Source organism: Ischnura elegans, chromosome 6 (genome assembly GCF_921293095.1).
Source record: "Ischnura elegans chromosome 6, ioIscEleg1.1, whole genome shotgun sequence".
NCBI classification, from domain to species: domain Eukaryota; kingdom Metazoa; phylum Arthropoda; class Insecta; order Odonata; family Coenagrionidae; genus Ischnura; species Ischnura elegans.
In genome coordinates, this window is record NC_060251.1 from 122,605,908 (window position 1) to 122,628,879 (window position 22,972).

At 40.7% G+C, this 22,972-nt stretch overlaps 1 protein-coding gene across 2 annotated transcripts in view; it reads right to left on the reverse strand.

The window, feature by feature from the left end:
• LOC124160088 (high-affinity choline transporter 1-like) overlaps window positions 1-22,972 on the reverse strand; it is a 58,840-nt gene that overhangs the window by 29,003 nt on the left and 6,865 nt on the right. For both annotated transcript variants that reach the window (XM_046535808.1, XM_046535809.1), the window contains exons 2-6: window positions 14,219-14,326; window positions 12,763-12,915; window positions 8,628-8,776; window positions 1,685-1,843; window positions 408-537 (exon numbers count right to left, since the gene is read on the reverse strand). In XM_046535808.1, coding sequence (XP_046391764.1) covers window positions 408-537; window positions 1,685-1,843; window positions 8,628-8,776; window positions 12,763-12,915; window positions 14,219-14,326 — 699 coding nt within the window. The remainder of the gene's footprint in view (window positions 1-407; window positions 538-1,684; window positions 1,844-8,627; window positions 8,777-12,762; window positions 12,916-14,218; window positions 14,327-22,972) is intronic.

Below are 22,972 nucleotides of genomic sequence, written 5' to 3' on the forward strand. Positions count from 1 at the left end.
TATTCTCTCTCGACAGAATGAAGCGAATCCGCCGAAACAAGACAGTCCCGTACGTGCTTGGCTGACATTAAACACATCAAACACCGTACCAAATCACCTTCCAAAAACATCCAAGTCCATACCTTCAAAAGACCACAAGAGTGAGCCACTTGTTCAATATTCGTGAAATCCACACTAAAAGTGATATCGATGGAAACAAGCAGTACATCACTTACTTAACCCTTGAAGATTGGTTGGGATAAGGTAGAGCTCACCCGAGTCTAAGACACAGGAGTCTCAATTTCATTATTCATTATAATTACGAAAATGAGAAAAGGGGATAGTTGCCGCCCACTTTTCACGAGTTAATGACGTCATTACACTCCATTCACTCGTTCAACACTGTAAGTCCACGAGCAATGACTCACCGGTGTCCCTGGCAACGTGTCCAATGATGGCGGAGGGCGCAGCCATGACAAGACACCCGAAGAAGGCGATGACGGAAAGGCGGCGGGCCAAACGAGTGCTCCTCATGCACAGGATGCGCTGGAAATAGCCCTGCGAAATAGGATGCGAACATGAGCAGCCCAACAAAAACACGCGGATGGAACACGGCGATGACCACACACTCATTGACTGATTTGATGCGACAACAATGGCGTAATTAGTCATTGAAGTTCTTAAAGAAATATTTAAAAAGGAATAGGAATAATAGTTTGTCATCACGTGCTGTAACAATGCTGTATGATGCAGTTAGTTAAGGTTAGTACTTTACAATAGAGGAGTGAAAACCCCTTCCAGAAACAAGAAATAATGCACTTGTAATGCATGCGTTCCCGTCTCATTACCAAAGAAATATCATTTCGTTATAAAGAAGGCACAAGTAACAGAGTTGAAACTTATGCCGTTAGAGATACTTAATTGCAAAACAAACCGATCGTGATGGAGGAATCGCATCAGATTTAAGCGATGCAGAGTTTTGATCCGCCATTGGAATGATTCTAAATCGTTATACTAATCTGAGGTTTCAGGCTCATTTTGATTCTGTTAGATGGCGGGAATTCGCATGAAAGAGAGGAGTTGTATCATTTATTATTAACATAAAAATGGGAGTCTCCGCATTTCTAAGTTCATACTGAGTGTCTCGATTCAAATTATTTTCACAAAGCTGGAAGTCAATGGCCTCCTTATTAAGGGCGCGGCCATTAACTTCGTAATTTTTGGCCCCTTCCTTTGTGGGATATCGCATCATTTCGCTCAACCCTCTTCTCTCGCATGAGATTATTCAGAATGCATATTTTCAGTGTAAATACTTAAATCTATGCTTCATTGCGTTTGATTTATAAAAACAAATGTTCAATTATTTTTATTAGTAAACACTATTATTTAAGATTACTGGGATCGCAATATACCACTGTGTCTTGCGGGACAAAAAATTAAGTGATACTTGACAGGACTCCCCCACGTGAGCTTGGGTGAGAATCGGCTTGACCCCCTGTCCCCCGCTCACGATATTAATTAATCGATGCCCCCTAAAACTGTATCAGAGCTTGTTGGGACGGCGCGCCGTCGGCGGATTAATTTGGCGCCTTTGCTATCGTGGCGGAGGCTCAGCCTTCCAAGTGCAAAAGTGGCGATTGAACAGAATGGGGTGCACACTTTGTGGGGGAATGAATGGCTGTCTGGACGATTGGCGACCACTCGCCTGCCACGGGATGCCTCCAAGCACTAGCAGCAACATGTAGTCGAGCCAGAGTCCGGCGTCCAGTGGCGCCAGGTGTCCCAGCCAACCGGCGCCGGCGCCTCCGTCGGCTGGAGGGGGGAGTCTGGGGGATGAGGACCAGACAAAGGGCGCGGACAGCACCTGATGACGTAGATAACTCGTGTCAATCACACATCTGACTTCCATTCCATGTCTAGAGCCACATAGGAAACAGTGATCCTGAAAACTTATCAGTTAGAATTCTATTGGACCTGATCATACTGATAGGAGATAATGAAATACATGCATGCATAAATTACATAGAGGGGTATGTTGTAAGTCTATGAATATTCATGGCTACAGACCATCTAGACGTCATGAGGATGTAAAAATTCAAATGTTAAGAGGCAAAAAATATGAGGAATCTGAGGAGTGTCCTCTTCAAAACGGCCATTCCTCTCTAAATGGACTCCATATTGCAAGGACCATTAGACAGAGAGGCAGTTTTATTATCTCTATTAAGTTGAATAGAGCCCTCACAAATTTTAGTCCTTATTAGTACAAAGTGTAAAGGCCGATTTATGGAAAAAATAGCGACAAGGATTATCGAAAAAAAATTAGCGTCTCCACTTGGAGAAAAATACCCTGTACTGCTGAAATGGTATTCTTCTGCTAAAGGACTATGACTGCGAAGCGCCGTGCATCAAGTGCCGTGCATATTGAAATTGCTTTGAGTTGTTTACTGGCAGCCGCATCGATGTCTTTTCAGGAGTTTACTTCTCAATTCCACAGTTTGATATCCGGGTTGTTTTTCATTGCGAGGTGTCTTCTTCCCCGATTCACCGTTAGAACTAACAAAAGAAAGGCGCTTGAACATATGAATACGACAGCGCGCGTTCCAAAGTGTTGGGCTAATTTTCCCGACGGTCGAAAATCAACCAAAGCCCTAACCACGGCAATTTTCACGGTAATCTCACATAACGTAATAACACCCGCGCTAATCTTTGCTTGAGCGCCGCCATTTACGTATTAATGCATGAGTGACTGCTGGAATCTCACGGTATGGGCTCCTTGCGGACAATTTATCACTAACTTGTCTCTAAAAATCGGCCTTAATTAATATGTTTAGAAAATGTTAAAATTATATTCGTGATATTAACGTAAATAATCATAATTATCATTAAAATACGTTTTGAAAGGAAATTATAATAATTCCTTTCACCTAAACAAATATAATTATTACTATGTTCAACCGCGCCGAACGAATGCGTGCTAAACGCATTCCCCTCTGTGTTTGTGCTCTGCTACGAAGACTTTCTTCCTCTGAATTTGACGATGCTAATCATAATGAGAGAGAAAAGTAATAATAATGATTTCGTTTATTTTCGTGAGCACTGAGGCCCATGAGAAAATAAATGTTCAACTTTTTACATTTTTCAGCATTGGTACATTCATAGAAGAAAAGAAATAAATAGAATTTCAGACAAATGCGCCCTGTGCAGATCGCCAATAGCGTGAAAACAATTCAGCAAAACAATATTTTCAACAAAAGAAAAAAATCACACTGTGATATAACAGAATAGTTACAAGAATCTAAGGTGATATTTCATTATGGCATTAGTTTCAAACAAACAATATTTTTTTCAAATAATAATAATAAAAAACCAAAACATTAGGATAACACTGTGATTTAATAGAATTCTAAGAGTCAGTTAACCATTTATTCACATGTATATCAATAAAAATAATTATAATAATATTTAGGCTATGTATATGTAAACCAGAGGAATTCAACATGAAGTTAATTAGGCATTTTTCAGAAAAACATATGTGCTATGTTTAAATTTATTGATGCTTCTTATTTGGACTGGAAGATATTCATATTATCCATATTCGTGAGGCGGTTACTATGAACCATTTATTCACATGAGGTGTGCGATGTTTTGGGATACGGAGATTATTGGTTTTTTTCGGGTAGGTTGTTGTGCACTTCAGTTTTTCTTACGAATTTCTCGTACAGGTACTGTGGGAAACTGGTCGTTAAGACACAGAAGGCTAAAATTATTATCAGAAGGGTGCGACGCTCCTTACTTTTAAGCCAGTTAAGGCGGCTGCAAGAGTCGCTGATATGGTCCCATTTTTTTAGATCGCAAATAAATCTATCAGCTGAATTCATAGAAACTTGGAGTCTGTTAGTGTATTCGTCGTTAAGGTTTGTGAATAAGATTGCACAATAATCCAGGTGAGGGGTCTTTACTAGAGGAATTCGTATATCGGGGGTAAGTACTTCCCTAGCTCTGATAAGTTGATGTAGAGATCTAAGAATTTACGCCTCGCAAAATGTGTTTGAGGCTTCCAGTTCATGGGCGTACCCAGCGCAAAAGCAAAGCAAAAATTGCAAAAATCTTTGAGCAAAATCAGTTCTGAATTGAAACGAAAGCATTCAACAATTTTTTTAAACCCACGAAAAATTAGATGTATTAGTATAAGATATAACTAAAATAAAACTATTTTTTCAAGGAAATAACCTCATAAACTAATGTCACAACTTTGTTTGCCCCCGTTCCCCCCCACCTTAGACCATGAATTTCCCCTCCTAGTTATGATCCTGGGTACGCCCTTGTTCCAGCTAAGGGTTCGATCAAACATAACATCGAGGTTTTTTACCGTTTCCTCATAAGGTATATTGTGGCTACCGATTCTGATTTTTGGCAGATTTTCAGGATCTAATTGGGAAAAGAAGTTTTGCTCCCAATAATTATTGCTTTTGTTTTCCTTTAATAAAGAACCAAATGATTGGCCTGCGCCCAACTGTTAATTCTCTTGATATCCTCATTGATAAGTGTGACTGACGTTATAATGTCGGATGGCGATGAATGATGATATAATTAGAAACCGTCTGCGTATAGATGGTACTCGCAATGCATGAAGGCATCAGGGAGGTCGTCTATGAAGAGAGAAAAAGAAGTGGGCTAAGAACTGATCCTCCTACCATCCCCATGGTATTTGGGATCCAGTTTGATAGTTGGTTTTCACTGATCAATGCTGCTTGAGTACGACCGTTGAGGTAAGAACGAAACCAGTCAACTGCACTCTTTGGAAAATTTAGGGTACTCATCTTGCGGAGGAGCAATTCATGGCAAACGGAGTTGAAAGCCTTGGTGAAGTCAAATAATACTGGGATCGATACCTGACTATGTCCATTGCATCACGAATGTCCTCGGTAATTTTTAAAAGTGCAGTTTGGGTGCTATGTCTAACACGGAAGCCAGACTGCAAGGGAATTTGAGTGTTTTTAGTGGAGATACATGAGTTAACTTGCTGAAATACAATCTCAGCTAAGCCTTCGAGCAGTGCGGATCGCTGTCTGCCTCTTTTACTCTTGAAAGCTCTTACGAAATGCCTAACTGTAGTGCTTGCGTGAAATCCATTAAGCGAGACCAAAATCGCTCTCTTGCTGCGAATGGGGTGACTTCTCATCTTCCGATATGTCTCGCAACATCCGATGATGGCTACAAGTTACTGAGTGAGCAGTGCCGACAATGGTTCTGTGACGCGTGTCGTACCAGAACGCTGGGTCATACTGTGGTAGCTCCAACAAGACCAGAGTCTTCTGGGACACCCCTTCCGACAATCAACTTGTGCGCACCGTGCATCTGTTCTCCTGAGGCGCCTCCGATGTTTCTAAATTCTCGTTCTCGCATTCACAGGGTATTTGATATAAGTCTCGGAAGACGGTTTTCATGACTGGAGGATCTTGGAAATTTTCCCGGACACCGTAGATGCATGGGGAAGTTTAGCCCCGGCGATTGGTTTCGGAATTTCGTATTCGCTTGAGGTATTTAAGGTCCTTCTCCGGTCCGAACGTTTGACCTCGTCCCAATTGCCATTTTGCCTGATGGTGGTCTTCAGATGTCTCCTAGCAACATTCCACAAAGTTGAGACAAAAACGGTTAAATAATGCCTTTTATTTTTAGTGAAAATTTTTGGAAGTTTAAGACAGTCTTTGTTACTATTCGATTTGGAAGCGAAATAACGCGCAAAATGTTTTCATAGTTAATACTGAGTATTTCTGTTTAATAGCGCTAAGATTCGAACATAAATACGAATGCTGTTTGTTTCAACCTCAGACAAGTCAACGTCTACATCTACATCTACATAATACCCTGCGAGCCACCTCTAGGGTGTTTGGCAGGGGGTGATCAATCACCAGCATTCAGCATGCATTTGGACTCCCACATGCACACCACACCGTCCAAAAAACGTCCCGTATGCTGTTAGAAATAGAATATAGAATAGAAATTCAGAAACATGCATTAAGTTTTACATAGGTTAGTAGGGTACACTACAAGCCATGCAATCTATTTACGAGTTCTATTGCTGCCTTTATAATCTCTTATCGATCGAGGAAAAAATGACATTCGGAATCTGTCTGTTCTACAATATATCTCTCTTAATTTATTTATATGATCTGATTTTCCGTAGTACGTTGGCGTCCGCAAGATATGGTTAACTTCGTTAGAGAGGACACTGCCCTTGAATTTATCTAAAAGGTTTAGTCTATTTTTCAATCTACGGTCCGACAGAGATTCCCATCCGAGTTTATCTAAGAGGTCTGTTACACTAACAAGACTATCGTAACGACCTTTCACATACCTGGCAGCTCTTCTTTGCACGCGTTCTAACTCTGTTATTAAGCCTTTTTCATGAGGGTCCCAAACACTGGCAGCGTATTCCAAATGTGGTCTAACGAGGGAAAAGTAGCTAATTTCTCTCACTTTGTCGTCGCACTTTCCTAATATTCTTTTAACAAAACCCATTTTACGATTAGCTTGACCGGTTATTTCTCGAATATGTTTATTCCACGATAGATCATTATTGAGTCTAACGCCTAGATATTTCACGGATTCAACTGCATTTAATTGGGTGCCTCGAATGATATAGTTACGCTGTAGGGAGTTATTCTTCTTCCAGAAATTCATTACGACGCATTTTTCCAAATTTAATTCCAACTGCCAAGCATCGCACCAAGCTTGGATAGCAGCAAGGTCATTCGCTAGTTCATCTATATCTTTGCTGTAACGGATTTCTCTGTAAACTACAGCGTCGTCTGCAAATAATCGTAACTTACTCTGCACTACTTCGCCAATGTCGTTTATATAAAGAAGGAATAGGAGTGGGCCAATGACACTACCCTGAGGAACGCCAGAAGTGACTCTAACCTCATTGGAGACTGCACCGTCTAATACTACTCTTTGGACGCGGTCGCTCAGAAATTCTCTTATCCAGGAAATGACATCTTCGTCTAGACCATAAGATTTCAGTTTTATTATTAACTTTCCGTGGGGTACTTTATCAAATGCCTTTTTGAAATCAAGAAAAATCGCGTCTACTGGAATGTTGTCTTCCCCGGAGACTAAAATATCGTGGGCGAAAAGCGCTAACTGAGTTTCGCACGATCTGCTTTTCCTGAATCCATGTGAGTTCCCATTAATAAGTTTTGCGCGTCTAGGTGTTTCATTACCGAGCTGACTACGATGTGTTCAAGGACTTTGCAAGAGATGGACGTAAAAGATATCGGCCTGTAATTAGATGACTGTTCCTTGTCTCCACTTTTAAATATTGGCGTTACATTAGCGATTTTCCAGTCATTAGGTACTTCGTGTTGCTTGATGGATTTACTGAATATTAACTGCAAGTAAGGGGCAATTTCTGAGGCTAGTTCTTTATATACGCGAGAAGGGATTTCGTCTGGACCAGGTGATTTATTTGGAATAAGCGATTTCAATATATTTTCTATTCCGAGCGTACTAATGTCAATAGGTGGCATCTTATGTATACAGGGATTGTCATCGGTCTCGGGTGAGTTTTCGGAAGGCTCCGTGAACACGCTCTTGAAGTAGGAATTTAATAAATTGGCTTTATCGTAACTGCTTGTCAACACATCTCCATTGTCGTTTCTCAGCGAACATACGGTAGATCGTTTACCTTGAACTTCCCTAACATATGACCAAAATGCTTTTGGGTTATCCTGTAACTGCTCTACTAGTGTTTTTCTTTTAAAATTCGTGAACGCATTCCTGAACGCTTCCTTCGTGGCGGCTTTAGTCATCCTATATTTTTTAATTAAGTCAAGTCGCTATGCAAGTGACAGAGGCGCAGATATGCAACTGCCCCTCCTTCTTAAGTCAAAGCAGTCTCACTAATTGTGTCAACTGCGGAGTGACAACCACAAAACTCGACGAATGGCTTCAGAATTGACATGCCTTGACCTGTATGCCGATTATAGAGAAAAGTGTTGAAAACCGACTGTGGTTTGAGATGATACGGTGTATATATGACACGCCTAAAACAAAGCAACAATGATCTCAATGGATGCACCAAAAATCAGCAAACAAACCACAAAAAATTCAGGCGATCCTTCAACATTCGAAAGGTTATTCTGCCGTATTTTGGGGTCAAAAAGGTGTTTAGCTAGTGGATCTGACGCAGTCGGGGACAACGATAAATGCAGCTGCTCAGTGGAAAGCATCTCGCCGATTGCCATTCAAAGCAAAAGAAGGGGCAGAGTGACTTCTGGAAGCGCCCTCTATGCGCCGGAGCACCCCAACTGCTCCTAGAGCAATTTCATTGGGACATTTTCGATCACCCGACCCAGCGCCGTGCGACTTCCATCTTTTCGCTCAGATGAGAATGTGAGTGGGAGAGAATCGTTTGCGGATACACCACGATTCAGCCTCAGGGCAACGGCAAAATTCATTGAAAGTCAATGATGGCAACGGTCTATGAAGAAGGTATGGTAAAGGCACTACGAATTCCTCAATCGCTGAAGCTAAAACATCGAAAAATAACCAAAAGTGTAGCATAAAATAATTGTCCATCGATCACCTTGTCTTCTCTACCCACATTGGATAAACGACCCACGTCTTAATAATTAATGTCTTACCAGGCCGAAGGCGATGCAGGCTAGTTGGATGACGTCGGTGTATGTGACGCCGTAGAAACCTCCAGCGACGGTGTAGGCGCCCGCGAAGAGGGCGCTGACCACCACCGACGCCGTGCTGTCCAGCCCCAAAATGACCACCAGCGATGACCCTGCGCGCATCCGACATCATGTTATCTATGGTTGTTTTCATGGCAGAACTCAGACCAAATGCACACATCTGCCCCGTTCAGATTACGATTGTCCCAGCGATCGTCCTAACGATAGTTGGCACAAATAGTTGTGTGAATGCATGTCCTGACAACAGTTCACGCAGTTCCGAACGTTGCCACTTCACGATGGTTAGGCGCTGCGAAACCGGAAGAGGAAGCGACAAGAGAAGAAGGAAAAGTTTGTGAGGCTCCCATCGCTCTATTTTTAATGCATTTGTCCAAGCAAGGAAGAATATGGGCGGATGAAAAATAATACGTCAAATACACGTTAAACACAGTAATATCTTGTCCATGCATACCTCAACAGCTTTGCTAACCTTCAATTTCTAGTACACTCCAGATTTCAGCACTGGAGGGCAGCACAGGTTTTAACCATCGTTGTGTGATTGCACGATATTTTAAACGATCGCTGGAGTAATCGTAATCCGGAAGAGGCAATACACGCCGTACACCATAGGCATGGGCGGTACTTGAAAAAGTACCGGTATTTTTGTGATGAGTATTAAAAAGCAATAATAGTACTCTCCCGGTAGTACCGGCAAAAAAATACCGGTACACCGGTACTTTCATAATTGATACAATACGTTAATAACATGGAAGAAGGAGGAGATTAGAAGGAGGAGCTAGATTCTCTAATAGTGAGAAGGGTGATAGCCATGAAGTTTTTAAAGGCAATGATTTTGGTGCTACCATTAAATTTTGGTGTTATCCTGGCGTATATGAAGTGTGAAGTTCTCTCGGGAACTCCATCAGATGACTTGTTTTCCTGAAGCCACCGGTTTTTTTGGACTCGAGACCAACATTAGAACGTCTTTTGCCGTGAACTTATAATGAAAAGTCTTCTTATTCACAGAGCTTACGTTGTCAGTCTAAGATTACCTAGGAAAAGCTCCTATAATGTTAAGACATTTAATTTTATAATTTTACACAACAAGAATCGGTTTTAGTTACGGCTAAAATACAGCGATTGAATAAAATTTGACTTGTAGGTCGCTGTTCCTTTTATTTCAAAGACAGAAATGCATGTGTGGAGTTCGATAACTTTTCTTGCCTCAATTGAGTAAATAAATATCTTCTTTATCAATTATGATAACACTTGTCTCGAACTCACAGTTTTGTGAAAGTACCGTAAAATGATGAGAAAACAAGAAAGAAACTAAGGAAGGAGGACACATCTTAATAATTAAGAAGCAAAATTAATTTGGTCTTCATTTGGTGGTGCACTTGAATGGTTGTCTGGAAAAAAAACGAGAAACGGATGAACATTGTTAATATATTAAGCCTTAAACTTAACCTTATCATCGCTATTTTTCAGTCTCTTCCTACGCTGATCAGCTGTGTCAGCGCTTATACCATCAGTTTAAATTAAAATAAACAGAGGTATTATTGTGCTTTAATACAAGTGTGCACTTATTGCACAAGTAGGCCTATCCTAATTTTCTTGTCTCTTGTTATGATTTCTTGAGAAATATCCTTGGAATTAATTAAATAAACCCTTCTTGCTGAAATCCATTGCAAATTGGTGTTTATTTCTTGGAAATGGCCAAGGAGGTTGTATATACGAAGTATATTTACAACCTCCTCGGAAATGGCCTACTTCGCTGGGTTCGCTTGATACATTATCAGCTCTCAATTGTTTAACAAGCTGGGTAGGTAGTTGATTGATAACACATAAGATGGCAGCGCCGTCGAAGTACCGGTATTTCTAGTACCGATACTCCGGTAGTACCGCCAAAAAAATACTGGCCGGTAATACCGGAGTAGAAAAAAAAATAGTATCCGGTACTACCGAATACCGGTATTTTTTGCCCATGCCTAGTGCACCAAGGGGTGGTTGAGGCCAGCATGCACTATCACGTGACTATAACCAGCGCACAGTGGGCGGAAATCGGAAAAAGCCGGACAAAATTACAAAATGGCTTTTTTTTGAGTTATAAACTTGAAACTTTGCAATTATACTCCAGAATGATTGAAATTTATGGATATGCACTTCATTTGACATAGATCCCACCCGTTACTGAGATACAGAGGCTCAAACGTGAACAAATTTCCATAAAAACGCCCGTCTTCAGTTTTCTCTGAAAATCTTCCAAAGTAAGTAGATGGTGAAGTTATGGGTGGATTCTTGCGGAATAAAAAACCACATAATCTGTTGTCATAGGGTTTTTCCTTTAATTTTCCGTAATCTTAAGGAAAATCATCGATAAATTGTTACCGTGCGGTTACAAAATGGCGGACACTGTTTTTCGACAAAGTTTTACATTTAGGTAGAGTTTCAAATTGGTTTTCGGCAAAGTCACGCGGAGTAACTTATATGAAAGCATTTTTTGAAGATTGCTTGAGGTGCTTATGCAGTTATCTTTGAAATAAGTTTGCGTCGCCGGAAATTACACCGATTTTTCTATACACATTTAAAAACCTAGAAGTTCCCGTAGAAGTGAGCCCGTTAAGACGGTCAAAGGCTACGCTCCGCGGTGTCAAAAAACGACCGTTTTCGCAGTAGAATCCTGGGGGTCAGGGATCGGAGAGTAAAGAAGGTCTAAGAGTCTCAGCTGGTATCTTTCTGGTAGGTCTTTTTGTATGAGTCCCAGGAAAACAACTCACTTTTTCGAGATTTGAACGCTTTTAATTGAAGCATGGTCTTCGATCGTATCCAAAGAAAACGAAATGAACTTCAATGAAACGTGCACTTACCTCGGCTGAAAATCCTCCGACGTCTTCACCATAGACTATTTGAGAATGGGTATCTTGAAGCAAAACATAAAAACGGTGAATGCTGAGCGTTAAAAGCCGTAAAGCTTCAATAACCTTACCGCGTCGCGGCTAATCCAACTCCCGACGCGCGGGGACGAACCCTGCCGCGCGATCGAAAAATCGGTGTAATTTCCGGCGACGCAAACTTATTTCAAAGATAACTGCATAAGCACCTCAAGCAATCTTCAAAAAATGCTTTCATATAAGTTACTCCGCGTGACTTTGCCGAAAACCAATTTGAAACTCTACCTAAATGTAAAACTTTGTCGAAAAACAGTGTCCGCCATTTTGTAACCGCACGGTAACAATTTATCGATGATTTTCCTTAAGATTACGGAAAATTAAAGGAAAAACCCTATGACAACAGATTATGTGGTTTTTTATTCCGCAAGAATCCACCCATAACTTCACCATCTACTTACTTTGGAAGATTTTCAGAGAAAACTGAAGACGGGCGTTTTTATGGAAATTTGTTCACGTTTGAGCCTCTGTATCTCAGTAACGGGTGGGATCTATGTCAAATGAAGTGCATATCCATAAATTTCAATCATTCTGGAGTATTGCAAAGTTTCAAGTTTATAACTCAAAAAAAAGCCATTTTGTAATTTTGTCCGGCTTTTTCCGATTTCCGCCCACTGTGCAGCGGTTCCCAAACTTTTCCTTCCCGCGACCCCTTTTAGCCCATAATTTTTGGCCGATACCCCCTAAAAATCGTTGTATAAGTTTAAGTGCATAGTTGACCATATCATTTGTAGTCATCTCGCGACCCCTTTCCAAACGGCCCGCGACCCCCAATTTTTATAACCCTCCATACAAACGGGCTATTAACGCGAGGTTTAAACTTTCCTTTTCGTAGTCACGAGTCATAAACCCCGTGCGTTACGGAGAATATGAGTTAAATTTATTAATTTTCTAATTTAAAATTATTTTATAAATCTCATAATAATGGAAAGCGAAAAGAAACTACTTTAACAACGAAATCATGTAAATTACAACTACTGACAAATATGATTGAACAAAATGGTTGAATGAATGGAAATGGAATGAACACCGAATGAAATGGTGGTCGATATGCCCCATTTTGTGCCACCGTTTAATGGTATCGAGATCACTCCGACGAAATCTTTTTCGATTGCGTATTTCGTCCGTCGAACAGAACAGGTGATTCTCACCGAGCGCACTCAAGATGGAGGCGCACCAGAAGACGTCCCCACAGAGCGCAGGCAGGAACAGCAGCCCCCCGACGCGAGGGCCGTACTTGGCCTGGAATGGATCCAACATGGTGACGTAGCGAGCACGTCGCATCGGCTCCGTGAAAACCATGGCTGAAAGGAAACGGAACATCATGATTAATTACTGTATGTCATCACGCATTGCTTTAGAAACTTGTCACCGTTGTCACCTTCCAATCATTGTCACTTATGCACAGGGTGCTTAATTTAAGTAATCAGAATGAATTCCATGAAGAAACTTAATCATAGATATCGCCACAAATGTTCCAATTTCTCCATGTTTCCGGTGCAACCGCGTGGGTTTGTTGGTGATGACAACAGTCACATCGCCACAAATGTCTAGGAGTCTATAAACTATGCTCCCTCAGCACTTCTGGAGGCGAATTTTACACGCTTCGTACGCCCTCTGGAAGTGAACATCCATCAGAGCAGCTAAGCGAAAAATTAAAAATGGCGCCTAATTCTCAGTTGTCTGTCTAAATTAATGTTTGCGTGAAATAAGAAAACTCGCGAGAACAAAAGGGTAGTCAATCAATTCATCAAAGAAAACGAAAGGCATTGATTGCGATTCGTTACCCACCATCAGTGTATTCATAATATACAAATTTTATGGTTTTAGAAATCCCGGTTTAGACGAATGGCAAAGGTCAATTTCAACCTCATTTGAAAAAGGCCAGATTGGCGCCCATGCGATGCCACTCCACGTGACGTCACAGGGACCTAGTTTCTACACGAGTAGATAGGAGTTTTTCATGGTCTGAGATTACCAATGCATACATGGGGCACAGAGCTCAGGGAAACGTCTCTTAATAATCACCTAATAAAACTATTAAAGTTCGGAAAGTTTTCTTCGTTTGATAAGGTATTAATAATTATCCTTATTTAAGCCATGCGCTACCCGTTAGCATGGTACTCAGCTACCTGCTAGCATCCTGCGTCATATCAGCGCTCAAGCCTCGCCCCAAGGTCACCCTACACGCCGACAGTTGGAACCAGAAATACGTCTCACGGTGTTTTCCCCGCATTCATACTTAGCCGTCGCGTTTTCGCGCGCTTGAAAATTTTCACTTTTCATTTAATCGCGAAAAATAGATGTCGTCATTTAAAAATCTAAAAGCGTGAAATACGTGCTCGAGGGGTAATAATCTTTCGATTTAGGCAATTAAAAAATAATAGGAAACCACCCTATTTCGTAAAGTTATTAGCGGAATAAAAAAATCATCTCAATAGTGATGTTGAAAATCTTTTCAAATCTTTTCAAGTGCTCTTTTCAATAGTTATTTTTTCTTTTTTTCATTGTAATTTCATTTTTTTACTTTTTGCACCCAATATTATTTTTTTGTGTTTCGTTTGAAAATGATTTACTGTCAGGAATGAAAGTGCGTTAGTTACTCACCTGCTATGAGGCTGAGGCTGTAGCCGAGTGGCGCCTGGCACCATAGCAACCCCTTGGTGAACATAATCTCTGCCGCTCCGTTGACGTATCCTCCTCCCACCCACGTGGCTGCCAACACAAGATGGAACGGAATGTCAAGAACAAGTCACTCGAAAGACAGGAGGCGGAGTGCAGGTGCAAATTAAGGGGCGTGGGGTCAGTGGGATTCGAGCATCGGCAAAGGTTCTGATGCACCAAGCATTTATTCTACTCTATGGTACTGAGCTTCCGAAACCAGATTTACTATTTTATGTTCCATTTTGAAGAGATTGTCAAGCCCACCTCCAGAAGAATTAATCCAATTCAGACACAAATATTTAAAGAGCAGCGACTGCGAAGTTTTTCCGTTCGAATTTATATGTACCCCGATTGATATGCCCTGTTTACTTATTTGTTTTTTTTTTAATGTATGTCCAACTTCCCATTAATCAGCACTGCCACCCGGGCCGGCCGACTTACAATTAGTCACAGAGTAAGAAAATTAATACATGGGGCGTAGAAAGTGGTGATCACTCGATACGTAATTCGGTCATGTTCTAGATGCGGCAATTGTGGCCGATAAGCAGTAAAAAGCATTTAAGACACATTTGCTCGCGTTTTATGTGTCGGAACTTACTAAATAGTCTGCTAGTAGTGATATTGTCTGTCCTGCGGGAGAGAACAAGAAATGTAGTAAAGGAGGCGGTTTACTTTGGTGCTCTGCAATTAACTGCAAAAATAACTCAAGGCTGAAAGAGAAGTACAGTTTATCAGCTTCCCGAAAGATCCAGGAATGCTAATCTTTTTCGTAAATACTGGCTATTGTTACACATAATAAGTTATTCGGAGATATTCATATCTATTCGATATCGTGTTTTTCCTTGTGCCAGGAAATAACAAGATTGCATTTGCTCCAATTTTGTTGTGATTCAGGGGAAAACAATGATTGTTTAGATTCTATACACACACATACATAAATAAACTCGTTACGGGTGGCTGAAGTCGTTATCTTACTAGAAAACTCCTAACCTGAATTATGACAGGAGTGACATTCAAGTACGAATAGTTAAGTGAATTATTGATGATCGCTCCCCAGATAAAACTTCCCGAAAGTACTGCCTGGAAACTGTTTTGTTTCACGCAAGGCAATCACACAGACTATATTTACTTACTCTGACGTAAAAGTTATTTCCAATTTGGCACTCATTTAACCTAATTTCAAGATGGCCGCCGGGCGAAATTCTTGTGATAACATTATGATGATGTATTCTCCCTCGCTGTGTAATCTCTTTCTAGTTCTAACTCTCTTTCTAGTTGGCGTGGGGCGGGACAAATGCCTTTTTGGAAAGGTTCGTATCCTCTTAACAGCATTGTTTATTTTCATTGCACAAGTTTGTAATAATGTTAATAAATTCCTATTTTAGACAGTTAGAAGCTAGAATAGAAACGCACATAGGTATTCATGCGTGGCGTTTCACAGACGACTATTGCTTGGCTAGAATGGCTTTCTTAGTCGTTCGGAGATCGTGGACTCTGACACGGCACAAACGGTACGGAAGACCGAGTGGATCTTAATGTGCAAAAGGTTACTCGGAATCGCGGAGTATTTATGTTTCAATGCACATTTTAGCAATTTTAATAACACAAATTTACACATTGTATCTGCAGAAGTCATTAGGCTGCATTTTTAACAATGTCCACATTGTTATTTGTAAAAATATCTCTCTTAATTTTCTTCGCCCTTTTCTGAAATACACGAAATTTTGTATTTCAAGTATTTAAACATTCCACGTCATTCGTCTGCCAATGAGGAGCGTGAGGTGAGGTGGAGTAAGGGGACTCTGAAATGTCACTCGAGTCCGTCTTTGATGGCAGGCCCGGCCTGGGGTCCTGGTCGTTGGCGGGCGAGTTGACGAATTGCGGCATTTCGCAGAAAAATCGGTGCAAATTTATGAGTTTTCAAGCTTTGTAAAATGCTTTTTAATTTTGAAATAAAATCTTTGAGATACGCACAGTTTTATATCAATGTCATCAGTGAACATTTTGCAAAATTATATAAAATGTTTGGCTCATGGAAAGGCGGACCATCATGGCTAGTCCTCCCCACTTGTTTATGACAATTTTGCATTTTTCTATTGAAGGGTCACAATGACGTCAGCCGATTAAATTTAAATATCAGTCATGAAAATGCTTCGTTTTCCGTTTTCTCTGGACACTCCCAAATGCATACGTCACTTATTTCACATTCACTGCGTTAGTGCACGTAGTCATAAGCAGAGCAGAAATAAAAATAAACGTTTTAGAGAAAAAAAGCATTATGCTCAAATTTTAAATTCTGAGGAGAACTCATGTGGCGTTGAATAGATTTTGACGTAAATTTGGCGAAAGCGTTTATTGAGTAAAACGGCGGATGAGGTAGTTTTTAGGTGAAGCATAACACACGCCATGTTAACCGTCAAGGACACTTCGATTGAGATGAGATGAGGGACCGCAGATTGTGCTCACATGGAGGACCACTCGCCAACGGAGCGGAGGGAACAATTGAAGGGGAGGAAGATTGGACGCGATAAGCGGGAGCGAGGCTATACGGCAATCAATGCGTGGCGTGAATGCCAATCAGGACCGCTTGGCGGCGCGGCGCTCCGTTACTAAATCGGTCGAGGGAATCGCGTGGAATAAGCAGTGCGGATTGCAGCCATGACAGGGAATTTATCAGGAGCTGCCCTGCGAAAGTCTGCCGAGCATGCGACGCCAATGTGTAGCTGCGTGTGTGAACTGCCACTTGATTCCGGCTGCTGCTCTTGCATCCGCTTTGATTCTCTCACTCTCCCTAAACGGAGTGGCCACAATCATAAGTTCTTTCAAGAAGTCAATCAATTGAGCGCGAATTCATGCGATGAGGCGGGAATTCATCGATGAAGCCACTGAATAAGGACAGTTATTTTAAGAGAGGGACAGTAAAGGACCCTCTATCACTCATGTTTGGATTTCTGAGGATGACATCATCATTAGTCAACAATCCTAAGATTGATTTGACGCAGCTCTCCATTCCTCTCTCCCATTCGCTAGCCATTTCATCGCTAAGTATTTCTTCTCTTTTACATCATTTATAACCTGTCCTATATAACTAATTCGGGGCCGTCCCTAGCGTCCCTTTTTCCCTTCCACTAGTCCTTCAACGATTGTCTTCATCAGACCATCGTGCCTCAAAATGTGGCCAACTAAGTTGTCTCGTCGTCTGCTTAAGGTTTTTAGGAAGCTTCTCTTTTCTCCCACCCTTCTTAGAACGTCCTCATTACTTACACGATCAATCCATTTTATCTTCATCATTCTTCGGTAGCACCACATTTCGAATGCTTCCACTCTTTACTTCTCTGCTGCTGTCTACGTCCAAGCCTCGCTTCCATAGAGAAACATGCTCCATGTGTAGCATCAGATGATTTTTTCCTTAATTCTATGCTTGTAGTATCAGCTTTAAAATTGAGAATACAAGCATAGAAGTAAGGAAGCTTCTTCTTTTTTTAGAAAGCCTTCTTCGCCTGCGCCATTCAACTGACTATTTCTTTCTTGCTTCGTCCATCGTTGGTGGTTCGGCTTCCCAGGTAACAAAATTCTTTCACCTCTTCAAGCTTATACTTTCCTGGGTTAATCTTCGTCTTAGCCTCCTCTCTTTTGCTGCAAACTAATATGTTAGTCTTCTTTTTGTTGATTTTCAGCTGATATCTGGCCATTGTCCTTTCCATATTTGCCAAAGTCTTCTTCAAATTCTTCTTTGTCTCGGCTATGACTGCTATGTCGTCAGCAAATCGCGGTATACTAATTTTTTCTCCGTGAATATTGATGCCCGAAGCTTTCTCCTTGATTTCATTGATGGCTTTTTCTGAATAAGCATTCAAAATGAAGGGGGAAAGCGCATACCCTTGTCTTACCCCTTTTCTTATTCTTGCTTCTGCACCGTTGGGTCCGCATTTCATCACAGCTACTTGGTTTTTATACAAACTATGGGCAATTCTACGATCAATGTAGAGTACTCCGATTTCTATAAAAATTCTGAGCATTGAATTCCATTCCACGTTATCAAATGCCGTCTCTAAATCGACAAATTCTATGAAAATGTGTTCTTCTCCATTCTCTTCTCCATGAGCAGCCTAAGAGTCAAAACTGCTTCTCTTTTGCCCCTGCTTTCCTAAATCCGAATTGGTCCTCATCCAAGAACTCTTCTGCTCTTCGTTATTTTCTCTATGTAAATGATTCTTGTTAGAATCTTCGACGTTTGTGTCGTCAGGCTTATGGTCCTAGAGTCTTTGCACTTCTCAGCTCTCTTCTTTTTGGGTATAGGAATGATGATGTTCTTCTCGAAGTCACTAGGTAAATCTCCTGTTGAGTATATATCGCAGATATTTTTATACAGTTGAGTTAAGACCTTTACTCCTGCATTTTTTATTAGCTCTGCTGGAATGTCATCTACTCCTGGGGGCTTATTCTTTCAGAGGTCTCTTATTGCAGCGTCAAATTCCGACCTTAAGATGCTCGCTCCAATGTCATCCTCTTCAACTTCACTTTCATCTTCAATAATTTTTGGCTAAGTTTGCTTCCGTTGTATGATTCCTCCAGGTATTCCTTCCATCTCTCGGCTTTGTCTTCGTTTTCGATAAGAATATTTCCATTCTTGTCCCTTATGGTATTACATCTTGTACTTCGTTCCTTGAAATGGTTCCTCACTATTCTATAGGCCGCTTCCACTTTCCCTTTTACGAGGTTATTTTGCACGTCCTCGCAAATGTTCCTCATCCACGCTTTTCTGGCTTTCCTCGCTTTTCGGCAAATCTCTTTCTTTATTCTCTTGTATAAAGCCTGTCCTTGATCCTTGATCCGTGGCTTTTTCTTAACACGTTTTCTTCTCCCTAGAACTTCTCTAGCGCCTCCTAAAGCTCACTTTTGATATTTTTTCCTACTATTCTCCACTGATTTTTCAGTCTGATCTAATCCTATCTTCCTCTCCAATACTTCTTGAAAGGCCTGTTGATTTTTTGACTCCTTTAATTTCTCTAAATGCCATGCATTCTTCCTGATTTCTTTAATTTCTTGAATTTCAGATGGCATTTCATCATCACTAGATTGTGATCTCTGCCAATATCTGTCCTTGGATAGCTTTTAAATTCCTTTGCCTGGTTCATAAACGTCTGCTTGACTAAAATATAGTCTAATTGAAATCTTCTCTTGTTTCCTGGCATTTTCCATGTATATCTTCGCCGCATGTGATTCTTAAACAGCGTGTTTGCAACCACTAATTTGTGTACTGTGCAGACTTCCAGGATATTTTCTCCACTTTCATTTCGATTTCCTAATCCATATTTTCCGATTATTCTTCCATCCTGACCTTCGCCGACGACAGCGTTCCAATCACCTAAAACAATAAGGTTTTCTTCACCCTTTGCCCGTTTGATTACTTCCCTGATATCATCGTAGACATCTTCAACTTCTTCATCCTCGAAGTCTGTCGTAGGCATGTAGACCTGTACCACTACGGTATCTACCGGCTTAGTCTCTATCTTTACCATAAGTATCCTTTCATTGTACAGTAAGAAGCTTTTCACACGCATTCCGGCGCTCTTTCTGAGCATTATTTCAACCCCAGCATTACTGTCAGGGATCCAGTGCCGTGTGTGTGTGTGTACATAATCCTATAACTTCCACTCCAAAAATCTCCCTCCTCAGGCCACTTTATTTTGCTGATTCCAAGTAAGTCGATATTGAATCTTTCCATTTCCACCTTAAGGTTTTCTAGCTTTCCGCGAGTCCTAAGATATCTCACGTTCCATGTACTATGGGGGAAAAAGTATCCTACAGAATTATCCATCGCTTCGCAGGAGAATGTATTCCCTTTCTAACGGTATATAATCGTTGGAACTAGACGAGGGAAATTCAAATACGGTCTTATTCCAGCCACCAAGGTTGTGACGGTGAATTTGCCTGCCTCGAACCGAGGCTCGAACGTATTTCGTACTCCTCTCTAGAATGTATGCGCATTCGATATCCTTATGAATTGTGCCTTTTTCCTTTTACCCGCTATCTCCCTCTAACCCGTTTTATCTCTCTACCTCTTTCCGTTCCTTCTTCGCACCCACTCGTAATAAAATTCATCAAAAGCCCACTTCCACTTCCTCATTTTCTCGTCTCTGAAACGCGATAGGGGCTTTACGGGATAAATATTCGCTAGACGTGATAGCAATGGCGAGGAGCGATTTTGAGCATTAGGAATTACTCTGATTACACTGGTCAACAAGAAAACTTTTTTCTGTCCTAGAGATGTAGTCGGGTGATCCTAGAGGTGCTTTTCGTCCTGATTCCAAATCTGAGATAAGATATTTTCTATCGTGTCTAGTTTCTTTAGGACAACCGAATTAAATAAGGGTATTATATACAAGCAAATAAATTGTGATTATTAAAAATGTGAAACATTAGGTACTTTCGTAGGATTTTCTCGTGTATTTAGCATCTGGTAAGTCCCTATTCAGTGCTCATCAGTAATTTGCTAACTTATGTTTTTCCAAGGTAATTTCAGCAACATGTGCTGCTGAAATTTCCTTGATGCTATTTTTCCAAATGTAAAATATAGAGATGGTCGGATCGGATACCGTGGATCCAAATATCCGCGAATATTGCCCTTCATCGGATACATCGGATCCAAAGTCACGGAAGACATCGGATCTAGATCCGAAATTTTGAATAATAGCTTCGGTGAATGCATCGCGCAATAAGGGTGGAAAGAGTTCCGATTCTATCTTGGAATGCGCCGTCGCATGCGATTCTACTCATGACACGTTTTGTTTGAAAGCTCTCGCAGAGGTTACGTAGGAGAATTTTAGCCGTGGAAAATAAAAAAGGTAAAATACGACTGGCACATAGTGCGACTCTTTCCAAGAGATTGAACAATCAACGGGGTAATCGCAGCGTCGTAGGATAATTACTACGTCAAAAGTAACTACGTCGCAGATTTCAGAAAACCACCCTCGGCCGTCCATCAGCCCGTGTCTCTGTCGTATTTTTTTTTGTTTCCGAAATCACACGCACCATAAATCATTGCCTTCTAAGGAAAATATCAAATAATACGAGACAAATTGAAGCGTGTTTCATCCCTACCCCGTCTCACCAACTGACCTTTTTTGGCCTATCTGCTTCAATTCTCCGTTTCTAGACGGCAAATGCTAGGTGATTGACTTTCTGGGCCCGAAGATGTCTCAATAGCTTCGATAATTAGATGATATGCACGGCATAAAAAATAATTTTACCAAACGCGACACATTCCTGACGATATTTTTACGGGAGCTCATTGCCATTATGTAAGAGATTAGCCATTAAAATAGCCTAGGAGGAATGAAGGAGCAAACGCTAATCATCTGTGTTGAATTCAAAATTAAGAGTATCCATAACAGAGAGAACATCATTGCAAAAAGCAAATTGTTTTCTGGAGAAAAAATCAAATCAAATTCGTCATGACGAGACCGGCACATCAAAAGTTTCGTATTTGCATCCAGCCATTTCCAACCCTTTAAGGGTGGTCCATCGGAGTACCTATGTTAATCTTAGCGAAGATTCAGAAGGTCAACAGTTAAGTGTTCAATGGTTCGAAGCAGTGTTTAAACTAGTCAAGTTGAATACTGTAAATACCTTTGAAAAATAATTTTCGACGATTGCATTGTGCTGAGGTTCAAAATTGCACTCACATTTCATTTCTAATTACGTTTTCTTCCTTTTTCTTTTTTTCATTCTCTTTTGCGTAAAAAATAGGTAGGCCGAGTACATCATTTGACTTCAGCCGATACCACTCTAACTACTTTATAATACGAAATAATATTGAAACTACTAGCCAAAGTAGAAGAAGTTCAGGAAGCAAAGTTTCGCGCGCAGCATTCGTTCGCCCCGGCGTATTTTTTAATGCCCATATATAATCTATACTACATAAAAATAATGTATAATCGGATCATGAAAGTCAACCGATCAAGTAAGAGAAAAATTTTACATTGTGCGTTCCATACGTTACTTTTAATGTATTAACGAGTTATGACCAATTTAATAAGTCCACCATCATCTTCCTCCCCGTAAAATCGAATGCTAATTGAAATGACAGTTTGCTATTTAGCCCAGTTTGGAGAACAGCCGTTATATTTTATCACTGAACACCAAGGGGCGTAGGTAGGCGCAGTTAACTTTTTACCATTTTCAAAAGGAAGTAATGACAAGCATTTTCCATTCGATCCGAGCAACATGTTCTGCACAAGATTTTTTATATCTCTGTGTTAAATAATTTTTTTACGGGGAGGAAAATGACTTATTAAGTTGTACCGAGTGGGTGATAAATAAAATAATGAAGCAAATGAGACTTATAGGTCACCACTATTGTTGTTCAGAACTGTTTATTGGCGACCAGGCTATTTATGACAACGCTCCTAGTCCAAGTTCAACTGATTCAGGTGCATGTAGGGAAGTTTCTTTTAAGAAAAACAAAAATCGCACTTTTCACAATTTTGAACGACAAAACGACGTTTTCAAACTAGTGAATCATTATTCAGTACCATATTCCGTGAAAAAGCAGACATCACATTTCGCGTAGACTAGTGTGCCGCGCGCATCCGTTTGTGTTTAGTCTTTCATTATTGGTGCTTGGAAAAAAGGGAGTACACTGCCATACGCCAGGCAGTATTAACTGCATATAATAATACACTCACTCTACGA